Source organism: Nothobranchius furzeri, chromosome 16 (genome assembly GCF_043380555.1).
Source record: "Nothobranchius furzeri strain GRZ-AD chromosome 16, NfurGRZ-RIMD1, whole genome shotgun sequence".
Classification (NCBI taxonomy): domain Eukaryota; kingdom Metazoa; phylum Chordata; class Actinopteri; order Cyprinodontiformes; family Nothobranchiidae; genus Nothobranchius; species Nothobranchius furzeri.
Window position 1 is genome coordinate 58,583,471 of NC_091756.1, and position 19,482 is coordinate 58,602,952.

A 19,482-nucleotide genomic window follows, 5' to 3' on the forward strand; every position below is an offset into this window, starting at 1 on the left:
CAAACCATTGAATCATCTGTGGCATTTAACTGAGCAGTAGCTGCCTTGGCATCCTTTATATTTTCTTCAGAAATAATGTAGTTGATTATAATTGTTGTTAATGCTTGGTGTTGCATATGTTCTCCTTCTGGTCCTTCAGTTTACTGACTGTCTGTGTTTCTGCTGAGAATTTCTGGGTTTCCCATTACTCCGTGGTTCTTTTGAAGCACACCTATGCATTAGTGAAGACATTCAACCACGCCAGTGTCTGTGTAAACACTGGAAACCAGCTGGCTCTGTACAGAGACGTGCACAAAAACATGCAGAGCCTATTTGTGGAAACTTTTCAATAATGGATGGGATGTGATGGAGGATGAGTTTCACCAGTGTCAAAAAAGCTTGGTTAAATATGGAAAACTGGTCAGCTGTTTATTATTATTATTATTTTTTACTATGAAACTATGCATTGTGTGCATGTCAATAACAGCAAATGTTTTTTTTCAACCTTCATCCAGGTGAACTGTTTGAGAACCACTTCTCAGTTACTGGCCAACAGGCTGCATAAATAAGTAAAACAGATGATGCATACCATATAAAACAGAGCAAACATTTACATTAAAAGAAGTAAATATATAAAAAAAGTAAAATTGCATATATGTGTATTTTCAGTAGTGTCAGCAGGAACAACAGTTGTATTTTGGATGGGCTGCGTAAATTTAGAGATTGGGATCATCAATGTAAGTTTGACGGTGTTCTGGAACGGGACCCAGTTGTGTGCTGCTGCAAAGCAAAAGGCACGAGTATAAAAGGGAGTTGAATTAGTTTCAAATACAATAGTGGCTTTTTCCTTTAGAGTCTTGACTCGCCTTAGGAAAGATCTTGAATGTTGTGCGTAAAACTGAAACAAACTCAAGACAGTCCTGATATGTCAAACAGTCGCCTTTGTCTCCTAACCTGACTCTTTTTTTCCTTTAGGTATCACAGGGCTCAGAGGTCCACTTTCAGCAGAGAAACTCCTCACTGTTCACCCAGGTCCAGGAGAACCTTCCTCGCGGCAACGGGCACCTCCTCAAATATGCCCAGGAAAAGTACGGGGCAGTTACTTCATTCTCTGAGCTCAGAATGACTCGAGCCATCTACATCAAAGTTGGAGAAGGTGCGTACCAGAGTCAACAATACATAGCTCAAGGCTCTAAGCAGCCCCTTGACCACATTGCACTTTAGCTGTTTGAAACTTCTCTTAGCTTGTGTGCTTCAGCTATGCCTAGAGGTTTATACGCTCTATTCCAAAAGAAAACAGGAAAAAACAAAATTCCTTAACTCAGACACGATTTACAGTTTCACAGCTTGTTTGTTGTTTTTTCTTTTCTAGAAACTGAACAGTTTACAGATGATTATTTCAGTGAAGAATAATGGTATCATCGTATATTTGCAAAACATCATATGTGTGTGTGTGTGTGTGTGTGTGTGTGTGTGTGTGTGTGTTTTTCATATAAAGCAATACAAGATCTTGAAAATTATAGAAATGCATGCAAGCAGTTCTAAACCTTCAGTCTACTTCAGTCTTAGGCCTAGTCCACGCGTAGCCGTTTTTTTTAAACGAATATCCGCCCCTCCAAAAACTTGCATCCACACCACCTCGTTTAAAAAAAAACTCTGTCCACACGTACCCAGATAAATACGTTGTTAAGGACATGCCAGACCTGTAGGCGGCAGTACTTCCCCCGTTCTTAACCTCGTCCTTCGTCTGTGGTCTTCTGCAAGGAGCAGTAATTCCGCTTGCAAAAACAAACAAGCAAAAAGCGCTTGGACAATTGATAAAGCGAGCGCAGCTCTGAGGGCATCCATGCTGTCGGCTAGTGTAAAAACAGGTCGCACACGTGATGTCAGCATTTTTTTGTCGCGGAAAGTGACGTTGCGGACCTTAAAACTCCGGTTTTGTCTGTCCACACGCAGACACCCAAAACGGAGAAAACGCAGATCTTCACTTTGGCCGGAGTTTTTAAAAAGATCCGTTTTCGTGTGAAAAAAACTCAGTTTTCGTGTGGATGACAGGCCAAAACGTAGAAAAATATCTACGTTTTGGCAGATCCCCGGCTACGTGTGGACAGGGCCTTAAACTCAGATCACATCATGTTGAGAAATGATGAAGCTTTAAAGTCTGTCCAGCGGTATGTCTGATTTTGTTTATAGATACAGTAATATAGATATAGATACAGTACCTGACTAAAAGTAAAGTACTCACATGGATCTCACAAAGATAAAATGCGTTACTGATGAAAGTAAAGCTGTGGAACACCACAGGCGCTTCAGTTTTTTAATGCAACATAAATAACAAAACTAATGGAGAAAAAGGATGAAGGTAATGTTATATTACACATTCTCTAATGTAACGGAATAGAGTGATGTAACTATCTAGAGTTGTATTTTAATACACTGTAAGTAGATCACTTGTTATAATCAGAAGATGGGCTGTTTTTATCATCAGGGAGTTTAATTAAACACTCTGTATTGACTTTGAGACAAGAAAAGAGAGAGAGTTGGGATCGTTTGAGAATCTTTAATTTCTTAATTATAAATTCTTAACAATCTACCAGGACTAACTCTGTGATGGATGAAAATGGATTTGGATGTTGTGTTGGTGCGTGTGTGTGTGTGTGTGTGTGTGTGGTTGGTTCAGACTCCTTAGGCTGACGTCATTGAATCTGGTCGTCTTTGTTATGACTAGATATCACGTGGCTTATAAAGTGATGACATGAGCTGCTATTTTGCCGTGTACGTACCCAGTGGGGGGCCTCCCAGGTAGATCAGGAAATGCCAGGTCCAAGAACCTCGGATGTGTACTGGAGCTGTCGGAGCAGCGGTCGCAGCACGTCAAAGCCCGTCTGAAGGGTCGACCCCGGTACCAATCGGCAGCGTCAGCAGGTGCTCTTATTTTGAAAGGATGTCGTCTGGTTGTTAAACAACGAAAATCTCCAACTTCACAGTTCTTAGTTTAAAGAAGAAAACACATCTGGCCAGGCTGTGCTTTTCTTTAGGATGACGGTGAATAGAACTGAAGTCAAAATGGAATTGAGCTTAAAATGGCGTTGCCTTGTTTTCGTCGTCGTCGTCCTCCGCTTATCCGGGTCCGGGTCGCGGGGGCAGCATCCCAACTAGGGAGCTCCAGGCCGTCCTCTCCCCGGCCTTGTCCACCAGCTCCTCTGGCAGGACCCCAAGGCGTTCCCGGACCAGATTGGAGATGTAACCTCTCCAACGTGTCCTGGGTCGACCCGGGGGCCTTCTGCCGGCAGGACATGCCCGAAACACCTCCCCGGGGAGGCGTCCAGGAGGCATCCTGGCCAGATGCCCAAACCACCTCAACTGGCTCCTTTCGATCCGGAGGAGCAGCGGTTCTACTCCGAGTCCCTCCCGAATGTCCGAGCTCCTCACCCTATCTCTAAGGCTGAGCCCGGCCACCCTACGGAGGAAACTCATTTCGGCCGCTTGTATCCGCGATCTCGTTCTTTCGGTCATTACCCAAAGCTCATGACCATAGGTGAGGATTGGGACGTAGATCGACCGGTAAATCGAGAGCCTGGCTTTCTGGCTCAGCTCCCTCTTCCCCACGACAGATCTGCTCAGCGTCCGCATGACTGCAGACGCCGAACCAATCCGCCTGTCGATCTCCCGATCCCTCCTACCCTCACTCGTGAACAAGACCCCGAGATACTTAAACTCCTCCACTTGAGGTAGGACCTCTCCCCCGACCCGGAGGTGGCAAGCCACCCTTTTCCGGTCGAGAACCATGGTCTCAGATTTGGAGGTGCTGATCCTCATCCCAGCCGCTTCACATTCGGCCGCGAACCTACCCAGCAAGAGCTGAAGGTCAGAGCTGGATGAAGCTAGGAGGACCACATCATCCGCAAAAAGCAGAGACGAGATTCTCCTGCCACCAAACTCGACACACTCCACACCACGGCTGCGTCTAGAAATTCTGTCCATAAAAGTGATGAACAGAACCGGTGACAAAGGGCAGCCCTGGCGGAGTCCAACCCTCACTGGGAACAGGTCCGACTTACTACCGGCTATGCGGACCAAACTCACGCTCCTCTGGTAAAGGGACTGAATGGCCCTTAACAGAAAGCCACCCACCCCATACTCCTGGAGCGTCCCCCACAGGGTGCCCCTGGGGACACGGTCATAAGCCTTCTCCAAATCCACAAAGCACATGTGGATTGGTTGGGCAAACTCCCATGCCCCCTCCATCACCCTTGCAAGGGTATAGAGCTGGTCCACAGTTCCACGGCCAGGACGAAAACCACATTGCTCCTCCTCTATCTGAGATTCAACTATCGATCGGACCCTCCTCTCCAGTACCTTGGAGTAGACCTTTCCAGGGAGGCTGAGGAGTGTGATCCCCCTATAGTTGGAACACACCCTCAGGTCACCCTTCTTAAAGATGGGGACCACCACCCCGGTCTGCCACTCCCTAGGAACTGCCCCCGATGACCATGCAATGTTGTAGAGACGTGTCAACCATGACAGCCCTACAACATCCATAGCCTTGAGATACCCAGGACGAACCTCATCCGCCCCCGGGGCTCCGCCGCTGTGTAGTTGTTTGACTACCTCAGCAACTTCTGCCCCCGAGATCGGACAGTCCATCCCCAGGCCTCCCAGCTCTGGTTCCTCCTCGGAATTCGCATTGGTGGGATTGAGGAGCTCCTCAAAGTATTCCTTCCACCGTCCGACTATAGCCTCAGTTGACGTCAGCAGCTCCCCATCCCCACTGTAAACAGTGTGAGCGAGTTGCTGCCTTCCTCTCCTGAGGCGCCGGACAGTTTGCCAGAACCTCTTTGGAGCCGATCGATAGTCTTTCTCCATGGCCTCACCAAACTCCTCCCACGCCTGAGATTTTGCCTCGGCAACTGCCACTGCTGCACCCCGCTTGGCTATCCGGTACCTGTCTGCTGCCTCCGGAGACCCACAGACCAGCCACGCCCTGTAGGCCTCCTTCTTCAGCCTGACGGCTCCCCGAACCTCTGGTGTCCACCAGCGGGTACGGGGGTTGCCACCACGACTGGCACCGGCCACCTTACGACCACAGCTAGCAACAGCCGCCTCGACAATCGCAGAGTGGAACAAGGCCCACTCGGACTCAATGTCCCCCACTGCTCTCGGGACGTGGTCAAAGCTCTGCCGGAGGTGGGAGTTGAAGACCGTCTTGACAGGTTCTTCTGCCAGGCGTTCCCAGCAGACCCTCACTATGCGTTTGGGTCTGCCAGGTCTACGCGGCATGTTCCCTTGCCATCTGATCCAACTCACCACCAGGTGGTGATCAGTTGACAGCTCCGCCCCTCTCTTCACTCGGGTGTCCAAAACATACGGCCGCAGGTCAGATGATACGACTACAAAATCTATCATCGACCTGTGACCTAGGCTGCCCTGGTACCAAGTGTACCGGTGGGCATCCTTATGTTCGAACATGGTGTTCGTTATGGCCAAACTGCGGCTTGCACAGAAGTCCAATAACAAAACACCGCTCGAGTTCTGATTAGGTGGGCCGTTCCTCCCAATCACACCCCTCCAGGTCAAGCTGTCATTTCCCACGTGAGCATTGAAGTCCCCCAGCAGGACAATGGAGTCCCCTGATGGAGCACTATCTAGCACGCGTCCCAGGGACTCCAAAAAGGGTGGGTACTCTGAACTTATATTTGGCCCATAAGCACAAACAACAGTCAGGACCCGTTCCCTGACCCGAAGGCGCAAGGAAGCTACCCTCTTGTCCCCCGGGGTAAACCCCAACACACAGGCAGAGAGTCTCGGGGCTAACAAAAAGCCAACCCCAGCCCTCCGCCTCTCACCCGGAGCAACTCCAGCAAAGTAGTGTGTCCAACCCCTCTCCAGGTCTCGGGTTCCAGAGCCAATGCAATGTGTCGAGGTGAGTCCGACTATATCTAGCCGGTACCGCTCAACCTCTGCCACAAGCTCCGGCTCCTTCCCCGCCAGCGAGGTGACGTTCCATGTCCCAAAAACTAGTTTTCTTGTCCGGGGATTGGACCGCCAAGGCTCCCGCCTTGGTCTGCCACCCGATTCGCATTGCACCGGACCCTTCATATTCCTCCTGCGGGTGGTGGGTCCACAGTTGGACGAGCCCATGTATCCGGTTCGGGCTGGGCCCGGCCGGGCCCCATGGGCGAAAGCCCGGCCACCAGGCGCTCGCTCACGGGCCCCAACCCCAGGCCTGGCTCCAGGGTGGGACCCCGGTAACCCTCCGGGCCGGGTACTCCGACTCTTCGTTTTAACCGCCATGAAAGATCCTTCGAACCGTTCTTTGTCTCACCCTTCACCTAAGACCAATTTGTCATGGGAGACCCTACCAGGGGCACTAAGTGCCCCAGACAACATAGCTCCTAGGATCATTAGGGCACTCAAACTCCTCCACCACGATAAGGTGACGGTTCAAGGAGGAGTGCCTTGTTTTATATCTCTGAATTGTTGATAAGTTTTAGTAAAGCGGATTGGACACTTTTAAGTCAACAAGCCAGATTCTCCTGCGGCAGCCGAAAGCTCTGATTGGTTGGAACAATGTGTCATGCGTTTCTATGGAGATGAGGGTCAGTCTGTCTGTGCAATAGTCCTGTTTTCATTAAACACATAAATCATGACATCTTTATTCCACAGATCATTCACTTGATTAATTATTGATCAACATCTGTTTTGCTTAATTTTTTTAATCACAAATAAAGTACTTTGATTAAGTAAAAGCGTTCTTCTTCTCCTTCGGACTCTTCTCCTGGAATGTAAACAGTCTGAGGAACACCCGACCTTGGCTTTTATACACGGGTGTTACTGTGTACAGGGGGCAGCTGTGTGGAGCTGAAAATTCCGAACTTCATAACCTTACACTATTATTTCATAATAAAATGCGTCTGGAGTGACATTTGACTGTTTTTTTTTATTTATAATTGAAATTTTCAGTTTATCACCACGTAGGTGTCGGTCCTTTCCACTTTTTGTGAGACTGAGGAGGGCAGAACGCTGCTCAGTCGTCCAGCACTCGCCTTGTGTCGCTGTCGGCTGTGGTTTGGCAGAACTCCAGAGCGCCACCACGTTTGCTTCAAATTCAGAGCTTTAAATTTCCACTTTTTTACACCTTCAGTGGTGTTTTATTAAGATGAATAAATTTTCACTCAGCTGGCCTCGTACACAGGCTCTCGTCAGCGCTTCAGAGTGGCACAAGGGTTCCTGAGAGGAAACCGCCAACTCTCGGTTTACACTTCCAAAGTTATTTTATCCAAATAAGGAGGCATTTGATATGTTTTCGTCTTGTGCTTAAAGGATGAAAACTAAAAGATGCTTTTGGAACAGTTGTGATTCTACATTTGGATAGGATCTTTTTTTCCTTTACTGAAAAGTATTAGATTTAAATACATTTATATTTCGGAAAGATCGCGTTTCAGTTCAAACCTTTCTCACTGGGCAGGCCAGACCTCTATTAGCGCTGCTTTGAAGCATTTATAAAAATGCAATGAATTACATTTTCAATTAGTTTTGAATCTACACCAAAAACTACGTAAAGAACCTGAAATATCAAATATTAAAAATTATTTTGAGACATTCTGTGTTTCAGACATGCTCTTATTTTGTTATACCTTCCCAGTGACACACCTCGTGGTGTTTCAAAGACTTTCAAAGATTTTAACTTGTTATTCATTAACATAATCTGTCAGTTTTACATGCAGGCTGAACATAAAAATAGTCTTCTACCCGTTTTCTGCATTAGCTGTGGATAGGAAATAAACGAGGAAACGCTCGGATTAGAAAAGCCGGTAAATTTAATGTCACACTGTAAATTAGGATTCCTAGACTCTCCCATCTTGGCTTGTGTCAGGGATGATGATGTTGATTTAGCATCCAGGAGACAGCAGAGAACAGCTAACCATTAGCATCAGCAGCTCCAACATGGCAGAACTCTTTCAGGTCCGTGTTATTAGTGGAGATAAAACATCAACATTGCAGAATCAACAGAAGCCCTTTTCACAAGACACACCGTGATGGAAAATTGGCGTAAATGACCGCAACGGTGTGTCTTATAAACACGTCATGCCGGCTTGGCACTGTGCAAATTTTGCGGCATTCCTTCCACCTCACCTGGTAGTAATATTGCGGTAATTGTCTGACTTATAAATAGATATTGCGCCTCGGAGCGTAAGAGAGAGGCGTCATAATCACTCGGGGAGTTACCGCCGAGCTCCTGCAAGCAACTATATTTAAATTGAAAGTAAAAACGGGACGTAAGTTTTGCTTTTTGAACAAAATCAGCTGAGATGAAAAACTGGAGTGCTGCGGTGGTCCATGAGCATCTCTCTGTTAGAGCTGAAGCTCAGATCACCAGGGACTGCACAGGGACTGTGGAGGACAAACACCTTTAGGAGCGGCATGACAAAACTTAACAATCACGGCTTGGTGTCTAGTCTCCTCAAAATGTGAAACGTTTTTATAAAGGAAAAAAATAACTTTTGAATTGAAGAGAAAGCCTGCTGGTGATTAAATGACATATTTTTCAGATATTCATTGAAAATATAAAACTATGTATTAATTCAAACTTGGCAAAGAGAACTCAGCTATTAAACTTGTGCTTCAGGTGTTCTTGACGCTCATATGTTGATGAATTAAAGAGTTGCTAGGCAAATTTTTCATATCTTTAAATCATTTTCTTGAGCCAGTGTGTTCTCAAATGAACCCTTTAAGCCGGGCGTACACTGTACGACTTTTTCACTCGTAGCACTCAGCTTCAGCTCAAACTGTACGACTTCCTTGCAGAGCAGATCTCACGAGTCATGTGCTCACGCTGCACGACCCAGTTCTCGGATGCGACCTGACTGCTCACACTGTACGTCTGGTAGCAACACGTCGTCCCTAAAAATATGCTAAAAATAGCAGTTTTTACTCAACACGTCAGACTTTTTTGTCTTGTTTTGCCTGTTGTCCTTCGGGAGTGCTGCAGGAGGACACACAGGGATTTATGGGGGTTGGATGAGGAAAACGAAATAAAGAAAGTAAATCTGTGTTTTGTGATCAGTTTAATTTGACATGAACACGACAAACACGCTTTCTTGTCAATCTTTGTGAGTAAAAAAACGTGTAGAAATAAAACGAACAGCGTGTGTTATTAGGGAAATAGCGGGGAGCGGCGTTGATGCAGGATTGCGCATGCGCCGTGAGCGGTTCTGATACATTTTGGGTCGCAGCTGCTCGCAGCGCCGCTTCAACAGTGCGATACCCTCACGAGGGACGAGCAAAATTTTAAACACGCCAGAAGTTTGTGCGACCTCACGACTGCTGATCGGCGGCTGGTCACGTGGTGTTAATTGCCTCTCGTAACCCCCTGTACACTACACGACGCTCGGCGCAAAACTCGCCCCGATCTCGTGGATTCTCGCACGACTAGAAAATCGGCTCAAAAAAGTGAAAAAGTCGCACAGTGTACGCCCGGCTTTACAGGGTAATGAGATGTCACTCAGACCCCCATCGCCCCCTGTTGCCAGAATATTGCACTTGCAACTTCAGAGTGCCGGTCTGGTCTCGGGCTTAGACAAAATGGAGCTGACATACCTGACGCTGGAGTCTGCTTCCAGCATGTTTCTTGCATGCTTTAGATCATGAACACAGCTGATTTGTTTAATTTAATCATGAATCACTTCTGTAGACGCTAATAAAATCTGAGGAGGCTTTTCAGCTGTTAGAAAAAGGTGTTAAAAAGACGAACGCACAGCGAGGAGATACGTTTGGCTTTTGGTCGTGCTATACGGACACTGGGGGTGCTAAAAGCAAGCCAAAACTGCCTTGTCTCCCTTTAACTACAACGTTTGTCCCCACTCAATTAGTTATTGTCTTGAATTGACCTCCTAGGGGATTGTATTTCTTTCCCAGCTCCATGGAATACCAGCTTCTTTGTCACTAGAAAAGTATTTTTTTTATTTCTTTTACTCTCCTGTTTTCAGATCTGGGGCTTTCTGACACCTGTGAGATTGACTCTTCATTTCTGTCACTGAAATACCTGGGCAGCTACGAGGAGCCACAAGCATCCAGAGGTTGTGTTCTGTCTGCACCCGAGAAAAACAGAGAAGTCCACATTATTGAGCTTCAATCCCCAGACTCAAGCAGGTGAGCAGCCAAAAAATAAAAAAAAAGGCCAGGCCAATAATAGATATGATTTATTTCTGAAGACAGGGTGTTCTCACTGAACTTCATGTTGTTTATTGTGGATGTGAACAAACATGACGGAAGACGAGGTTTAACTGTTTGTGCAGGTATTCTCTTTGAGAATGACACTGAGAGACAGGATCTTGAAGAAACAGTTGTGATTGAACAGCCTCATGTTTTGCTGCTCCGATAACCTGAATTCTGCAGATCTGTGAAAGCTTTGGTGCTGTGTTGCACTCTGGGGGCTCTCTCGTCTGCGCTGCATATGCCTGCTTCATTCTAGGAATAAATCTAGTTTTTTAATTAGTTGGCCAGACACGGATGATGTGATAATGCTGTACTTTTTTCTTTTCTCATCTCATTTCTGCAGTTCTTACCAGGTTGAAGTGTTTGTGGATATAAAGCCTCTGAAAGAAAGCAGCCTGGTGGTTAGTGACGTCGTCTTGCTGCTCAAATGCGAAAAGTCGGTCAACTGGGTTGTCAAAACCCACAGTGTGAATGGGAAGCTGTATGTGGTGGTAAGCAGGCTGCAACACTAAAGATATGAACAATCTGACTTTATATCATAGTGTTACGTCCCCGACATGAGATGGTAAACTGTGAAGGATGGGGATAACATAAAAACTGGCGGAGGAGTTTAAAATGGGTTTATTTGTACAAAAAGGTATTAAAAACACAAGCAAACAGATGGCGAGCATTATTAAGATAATGCTAAACAAAATACTCTCAAAAAGGTTAACATTAAAAGAGCAGTTACCAACATTAAAAAGACCTGGCTAAAACTTATTAAAAGTTTCACCAAAACAGAAGGTGTTAATAAATCCACAAAGTTGATAAAAGTTCTAAAACAATTCATTGACATAAAACACCTGGTTAAAACTTATGTTTAAAGTTTTACCGGAAGAAGGTGTTTTAAAAACGAAAATAAAATTGCAACAAACGAAGTTAACCTTAAAAACCAACGAGCACAAGATCCCACAGGATCACTCAAGAGTTTAACTATAAAAGTTAAACTCATCAAAAGGAAGGAAGGAAGGATCGAAGGAAGGAAGGATCGAAGGATCGAAGGAAGGAAGGAAGGAAGGATCGAAGGAAGGAAGGAAGGAAGGAAGGATCGAAGGAAGGAAGGAAGGATCGAAGGAAGGAAGGAAGGATCGAAGGAAGGATCGAAGGAAGGAAGGAAGGATCGAAGGAAGGAAGGAAGGAAGGAAGGAAGGAAGGAAGGAAGGAAGGAAGGAAGGAAGGAAGGAAGGAAGGAAGGAAGGAAGGAAGGAAGGAAGGAAGGAAGGAAGGAAGGAAGGAAGGAAGGAAGGAAGGAAGGAAGGAAGGAAGGAAGGAAGGAAGGATCGAAGGAAGGAAGGATCGAAGGAAGGAAGGATCGAAGGAAGGAAGGAAGGAAGGAAGGAAGGAGGGGCGGTGTCCGGCTGATCACTAGACCTGGGTGATCCTGGCTCCTGCTTTTCACTCCCCAGGCTGGCAGCCGTGACACATAGGTTTTTTTTTATTAAAGTACTCTTTATTTCACTTAGTCTGCTGTGGGCTCTAGTGTGAATGAATGAATGCCATAGAGCCATTTTTTGAAGTTAGTCGAAGGAGTGGGGTTAGAAAACAACAATATTTGGAGTCTTACTCATTAATATTCATGATGTGCAAACATCTTGCGCTTGATTGGTTAATAACAACACAACTCTTCCACTGATTCCTTTCGCTCTTCTTCCTTGCATGCATTGTTCATGTGTTATCTCTACAAATAAAAAGCCCGAACGTGTTCCGCCATGTTGGGAAATTGCTAATGCTAACGGTTAGCTTACACTAGACGAGAGTCAGTCTGCTCTCTCCTGGCTGCAAAGTAAACACATCACTCAGTTGTGAGGCACGGTGAGTCTACGAATGCAAATTGTTCCCTCTAATGTAGAAGAGACGGGCCTTTTCTCACTAAAACCTTTCTCTGCCTGTTTTCTTTCGACAGCTAATGCAGAAAATGTGGGTTGAAGACAAGTTTCACATCATGCAAGCACGTGAAAGGCAGCATGACCTAGCGTGTTCAAAAAAAGCACGTGACACACGTTTCTCTCAGTGAACCTCCGCTTTAGAGGCTGCTAATATATTATCGCTGAGACACCCTTACTTCTCAGCTCTGTTCAGTGTTCTGCCAGAATTTTAGTTTTCCAGCCTCACGTTGAAAAGATTTTTTTTTCATTTCAGAAGCTAACCATTAGCACTAGCAACACCACCAGACAGCAGAAGCTCCTCCAAGCTTGCGTTATTCAGGGTATCCGCGGGTCCTTAAAAAGTCTTAAAAATTACAAATAATCCTTAAATACAGTTTCCAAAGGTCTTAAATTACCAAAGACCCAATGAACAAGAATTTCTAGTTAGTCTTCAGCATTTTTTTTTGTATGATGTTGGCGTAAGCGGAACCGTACACATTCAGTTGGTTGTGAAAGAGGGCTATTTTTAGATGAGCACATTAGCTGGTTAAGCTAGTGGGAGCTTGCGCCATGGGGAAGTGCAAGTTTAATGGTAACTGGGTGGTAATCCCACGTTTGCCATGTGGTTAGCACCGGTTCCAGGCAGTAGCTGGAAATTATAGCTTAAATTTAATAAAAAAAAAATAGCTTAAATTTGGTCAAAGTGGCCTTAAAAAAGGTCTTAAAAAGTCTTAAATTTGGCTCCCTTAAACCTGCAGATACCCTGGTTATTTGTGAAGATAAAACATCAACGATGCAGAGCAAACAGAGTCAGTTTGCTGTTATCCAATCAGAAGAGAGATGTCCAAATATCCCTAACTTTATCCAAATACCCCCACCCACCCACCCACACACACACACACAGTACAGTTTACAAGGGATCCATTCCCACTAGAGACCACTGCTAATGTATTGATTAAAGTTTCACAAAGTATTGAACAGATAAAATCCTTTAAAATCAATAATTTCATTTTATGATTGCTGAAAATCAGAAGTGTGGGAAAGAGTGTTCAACTTTGTGCAAAACTGGTTATTTTCCTTACTGCAAATTATACATCTAAAACTAGTTTTATGGTGATCTGCATTACAAAAACCTTCTACAATCACCATTTTTCCTGTAAACCTTTGATCAACAATCATGATCAGCTTGCATTTATTATCTTGAGCAACTGGCAAATCTATTCTTCATTGTACAGTAGTTGACATGAAATGCCAGAGGAACTGATTTTCTTCACACCAGTATACTGACGATTTTTAAATTTCCATTGCCAACAAGGATACACAGCATTCTGTGTTTGTGCAATCAGAGCGCTTGAAAGATAGTCAGCTATGCAACTGATACGATGACCTAAGGAAACCGAGGCATGACTTCTGCCTGCTCTCCTCAGTGTTGCTCAAGAGATTTGACTGTGTGGGAAATGGCTGTGAGAAAGAATGAGTCCTCGCTCACATGGGGAGCAGCTCGATGGTTCCTCTGCATTGATCGAGCTGTGACACGCCCATTACCTCACACTCGCTCACGTGATTCACGCAGAGTCAGTGCAGGGCTGTACTTGAAGGATAAAAGTGGCGATGCTTAAACTTAAACAACATGTCTAATCACCTCAAACGAATGAAAGAAACATGTACTGGACTTTCTTTTCTGCAGGCTTCTGACACAATGAGCGTGAACTCTCACATGAGTGTGTCACAGTACCCCAGACAGAGCTTGCCTTCAGGGCCGCAAGCATTGATCAGTTGGGCACAGGAACATGGCTACAGTCCAGTAACGTCTTACACCAACACACCAGTGGCAACCCAATTCAACATCCGACTGAGAGAGCCAGGTAATTAAAACCAGATCTCGTAGTCATGGTGAGAGATTTCTCAGGCTGTGAATCAACCTCACGTGGCTCTGCATGACTTTCAGATGCGGTGGCTCGTCCAGATGGCGTCCCCTTTCTCCCCCAGTTCAATTCTGGTCCTCGGCTAAATAACGGACCTGCATCACGGCTCTCCGGTCAGCCCTTTTCATTCCCTCACCCCTTGCCTGGTGGCTTCCCAATCTTTCCTCCTGATCTTGAGGAGCGTAACGTTCTTGACATTGGTGTCCATGTGAAGTGTGAGGACAAGAGGATGGTGGTCAGTGTTGACAAAGAAAGCCTGAAAGTGAGTATGATATTGTTCATTTTAATCAGATTTTTCACAGTTGAGACCAAGTAACTGATAATATATCCAAGAAGTTAATCTGTTTTTTAAATTCTCACAAAATCTACGTACTCCAGAGATGTGCACATCAATGTTGTTAAAGAGTGCTAGTTCTTTTGGGTGAGGTCCAACAGTATAATGAAGGGAACCGTCTCCTTATGAGCGGACACTGAGGCAAGGGGCACTGTTCCAAACATTTGGCGACCAAACTTGGGGATGGCTCAGTCCGCCCCCACCACAGAATGGAAACTGGCACAGTCTGTAATTAGGAGCTGGAACAAGACCACCTTGTGGGATTTGTTTATTCTTGAGAACTTAGTTTGACACAAGCATGTCAGGGTTTCTGTGACACTTCTGCTTCTTGTTTTTCACTAATCTTAAAGTGAGCTATTAAAGGAAAAGTGTTCTTATCCAGTGCTGCCATGTTTTGATGTTTCCTCAGGCGAATGGGTTCACCAACGCCAGCCTTACACTACAAGACCCAGAATGCAAAGCAGTGGTTAATGCCACCCATTACATGCTGGAGACTCCTCTGACTGGGTGTAAGACCACCATGCTTCCTATGTCTGATAATGTGAAGGTCCTCCATATAAACAATGTGAGTATGTTTTTCTCCCACGGTTAACACCATCAAGATCATCTGGACTTTTTAGACACTAGGAAACATTTTTCTGAGCTATCCATGATAACTCCGTTATCTAGCTTAGACTCTAAGGAAAACATGAACTCTGTTATAAAAAAAAGTTCTGGAAACGTGTTGGACGACTCAGAAAAGGAAACGAGGGCCCATCCCAGGCTATGTTTGGTTTGGGTGGGGAACTGGGGAACCAGACTGAAGATATTGTTGGGCGGAGGAAAGATCACTGAAGCTCTCCTTAATCTGGTCACCATGCCCTCCACTGAGGAGGTGGAGTCTGAGGACTTGGGTGGAAATCAGTCCACTTCAGACATGACAGAAGTTCCTTAAGTAGCCAAAAAATAAAACCCTGAGTGGCAGGACACCAGAGGTGAATGATTAGTCCTGAGATGTAGAACACTGTGGGTGTTGTGGGGCTGTCATGGCTGCCTGTATTCTTTAGTGTCACATAGAAGAAGAAGAAGAAGAAGAAGAAGAAGAAGAAGAAGAAGAAGAAGAAGAAGAAGAAGAAGAAGAAGAAGAAGAAGAAGAAGAAGAAGATATATTTTCTATAGCACCTCTCAAGATAAAAATCACGAGGCGCTTCACAAATACAAACAAAAAAAATGTAAAAATAAAAAACGAATTTAGAAAATGGTTAAAAATATATTTAAAATGAGCAAAAATAGAAAGTTGTGATTAAAAAATGTAAAGAAAGAGTTACCCCGGCTTTCCACAGCAGCCGTCAGCAGCACGTCATAGCTGCTGATAGGAACCGCTGTGGTCAACAGAACCTTTTCCACTGGAGCCGTCAGCAGCGCGAGTTGGCCGCGTCTCAGGAGCAGCATGTCGCGGCCTTTACGCGCCGGTTCTATTTTCTACGCGCGACGCCTCTGAAACGGGTCAAGTTCGACAGTTTTGGGGAAGGAAAGACATGAAATCGGATGTGGAAATGGAGAGAAGCTCCCGAGATTTTCAGAATAAAGAAACTTACTGCCTTCCGGTCGCTTTACTTTTAAAAAAGGTTACTAACTGTGCGGCCCCATGAGAAGTTATCACCTAGCTAGCGGTCTCCTTTGTTTTTCAGGTCCGTATTGGCGATTATAAAACGGACAGAACATAAAACACAAACCATGTTGTAGTTTTCTCCTGCTTGTTGTTGTGTTTACTGACGAAGTCACTCGTGTGACTTCGTGCTCGGTCGGTGACAGCTGCTCCCCTGCTGCTTTGCATCTCGTGGGAAGGGCCAAGCAGCAGCTTACGCGAGCAAGACGTGCTGCCGCAGTAACGTGCTGCTGACGGCTCCCGTGGAAAGCCGGGGAGAGAGTGAACAGGAAAGAGGGAAACCAGTGGATCCTGAGGAAGGTGGAATAGGTGGGGAGAGCAGAATAAAGAGAGAGTGGTGAAGAAGGTCATACAAAAGCCAGCCTGAACAGGTGAGTTTTCAGCTGCTTTTTAAAGGAGACCCCTGAGTCCACTGATCTCAGGCTCAGGGGGAGAGAGTTCCAGAGTCTGGGGCCCACAGCAGCAAATGATCTGTCACCTTTGGTCTTTAGCCTGGAGAATGCCTTTGGAGTTTCAGACCTAGGTGATAGTCCCAGTTGTTAAAGAGGGAGACATATTCTCATTGGGATCATATGAAGTTTGCTTTAAGGTGCTGGAAGGCAGGTTTAAATAAGTGGTCAAACTTCTCATTCAGGAGGAGCAATAAGGTTTCATATAGGATGTGGGTTAGGGTTAGGGTCCCAGCTTGAGTCACGCTATGGAAAGGGAAATCCTTCGATAAGAAGAACCTTCCAGCCAGGAGGCAGGATGGACATAAAACTAAGAATGTTGTACGAGTCATCATAGAGAGAAGAAAGTTCATGGCAGCAATAGAAACATGGAATGAGAAGAGAGTAAAGTCAGTAGTGCAAGGAAATCTGATCAGTCTAAATCTATAGCAGCATAACTAAAGGGATGGGCCAGGATAAACCAATCTAACTTTAATAGAGGTTGCATCTAAAAGGAAAGTCTGAGGCCTTTTGGTCACATGCAGTCTGTCCTCATCAGCTACGTATAAAACTGTGGACAGTCGCTGTAATGTGAACCTTTGCTTTTATCACGTTCAGTTTTCATTCATCATTATAACAGAACGCATTGATTCAGCGTATTTGTTCTAACAGGCAACGATGAATCACTTCCTCTCTGGCTTTTTGAAATCTTCTGTCAGGGGAAATTTTGAGCAACACTGAAGCAGATTGAATCCCTGGGCATATCTCCAATGTCATCTTTTGTGTTGGATCTACTGCTGCATTTCTATTGCCTTGACGATAACCAGTTTGGATTGTTGCCTCATCTTTGCTGTGATAATTTAGTCCAACAGTGGCCCTGTTGGTCTGTCCAGACATCAGCGCAGCTCTAGTTTTTGCTTTTCTCAGACTGCAATCTAGTCATTAGATCAAACACGTTTGATGCAGCGGGCTTATCCAAAACCTCGGATGTGCTTTTACTCCTCTAAGGCAAACATGCTTTATTTCTGTTGATCCTACAAAATATAGAAGCATCAACGTTTATCTGACCCCTCTCGAAGATTCAAACTTCTGCGTGAGATGCCGTCAGTGTGTTTAATAAAACTGTGGAAATTCCTTTTGTGAATGTGACTGAGATGTTGTAACAGCTTTCTCTGTGCACTGCAGGTGATAATTAATCCTGTTCAGGCCGGAGGCGGTGGTCTGGTGGACGAGGATCAGGAATTCAAACATGGGCCATTCACAAGTGGCCCAGTGGAGTACGATAGGATATTAGCAGAACAAAAACAGCCAACATCTTTCATAGAGGTGAGCATGGACGTAATTTTCACTTTAGAAGGGGGGGGGGCACGGGGGTGGGGGGGTGGGGGGGGGGATCTTTTCAGTATGTTCTAATGGGAAACAGGCTTCAACACAAACGGTTGTTTTCCGCTTGGTCCTAGAGCTCAACCACTGTCAATTTAATGTAGCGTAATATTGTTTTTGGATGGTAAAAAGTGCAGGGGTCAAAACTTGATTTTGGAAAAAGTGTGTGTGTGGGGGGGACGGGGGGGGATGGACATGTCCCCCCCAAAATTACGTCCATGGAGTTGAGCCACTGCTGAGTGAGAACTCTGCACCGTAGCAGCTGTAACCCAAGCTGACAAGTCCAAGCTCTGATGAGTGGACTTGATGCGTATACAGATGTTCTGTCTCCAGCATGAGGTTCATTGAATGAACTTGACCTGAAATGTTCCATCCTGACCTTTTGGTACTTAAATTATAATGACTTGTTTATTTGTTTTTTATCATCTAGTTCTTGAGCTTTAGACCCCCCACTTGGCAGCACATCTAATGTTTCTTCACAACATTGTTACCCTCCTTATGGGCTCGACACACGGGAGGCGACATCGCCTCTCCTCCATTCATTTTCAATGAGACATGCGCGACAAAGCGATAATCGCGGGTCTCCCTCCTACCAAGCGAAACGCGAAAAACGTGCGTGTGAAATTTTGCGCTCGTGCACATGTCGTGCACAGGCGACCCAGCGACGCGATCCCAGAAAGTTGAAACATTTTCAACTTTTCAGCGCTGTCGCTCGGACGACGACCAATCAACGGAGGTTTCATTCACTGACCAGTGAGCGGACAGGATGCTCCGTACATCTCCGAGCAAACACGAAGGAGAAGTTGATTATTATTATGTTTTATAGTAAAATCAGAAGTAAGATTTCACATAACTCTAGCAGCACCTTGTGAAACATCTGAACCGCTTAAATAACCTTAATTCCCTCCAACCTGACACAGCCAAACGAAACAACTGAAGTTTGGATTTCGCCATGGAACAGAACGCGTAGACGCCTTTGCCGCTGCCGCGGATCGCCTCCCGTGTGTCGAGCCCATTAGTTTGGCCAAACGCTGACATGTCGGGGTGGTCCTTGCTGACTGTTTGAGTTGCTCATTTTATTCTCTTCATAGTTCAACTGCACATACAGAAAGGATGAAAGGATTTCAACATCTACTCATAAGAAGCCAACCAGGCCACTGGCCAATGACGTGACCTTTGACATGGAGCTCTATGACACACTGCCATTCAACACTCCTTCACGCCAGGCCTTCTACACAGTTTCCAAGCATAAAGAAGTGTTTGTATCGGTATGTTTGCATTTATATTATGATTTTCTTCATTCCAACTCTCAAATTGTGATTTTTGTTTTAAATAAAAAATGAAAAAAAAAAAAAACACCTGTGTGTGTTCCCTAACAGTCTGTTGTACTATTAACAGACTACTTTATGCATCTAGTCGTGAACAGCTTAACTGAAGCAAACACTCCCTATTAATGTAATACTGTAGGACTGAAGAAGCCCTTATGTAACCGATCAAATTTATTGTCTGACAGATTTTTTTTATAGGACTGCTGTTTACAGTTCAGACTGGATACAAAAGACTGAATAATGTGACTTTAATTTAATCTTATTTGTATTTTATTGTGAAGATAACAGCTAACAAATCAGATAGGACCGTACAGTAAAAGTTACCCGATACTAAT

The 19,482-nt window shown here is 45.1% G+C and overlaps 1 protein-coding gene across 2 annotated transcripts in view; it reads left to right on the forward strand.

Moving 5' to 3' along the window:
• Nucleotides 1–19,482, forward strand: part of tgfbr3 (transforming growth factor, beta receptor III) — a 108,356-nt gene that overhangs the window by 71,393 nt on the left and 17,481 nt on the right. For both annotated transcript variants that reach the window (XM_015962334.3, XM_015962332.3), the window contains exons 5-12: nucleotides 955–1,135; nucleotides 9,969–10,131; nucleotides 10,541–10,688; nucleotides 13,789–13,966; nucleotides 14,050–14,288; nucleotides 14,770–14,925; nucleotides 17,622–17,762; nucleotides 18,911–19,087. In XM_015962334.3, coding sequence (XP_015817820.3) covers nucleotides 955–1,135; nucleotides 9,969–10,131; nucleotides 10,541–10,688; nucleotides 13,789–13,966; nucleotides 14,050–14,288; nucleotides 14,770–14,925; nucleotides 17,622–17,762; nucleotides 18,911–19,087 — 1,383 coding nt within the window. The remainder of the gene's footprint in view (nucleotides 1–954; nucleotides 1,136–9,968; nucleotides 10,132–10,540; nucleotides 10,689–13,788; nucleotides 13,967–14,049; nucleotides 14,289–14,769; nucleotides 14,926–17,621; nucleotides 17,763–18,910; nucleotides 19,088–19,482) is intronic.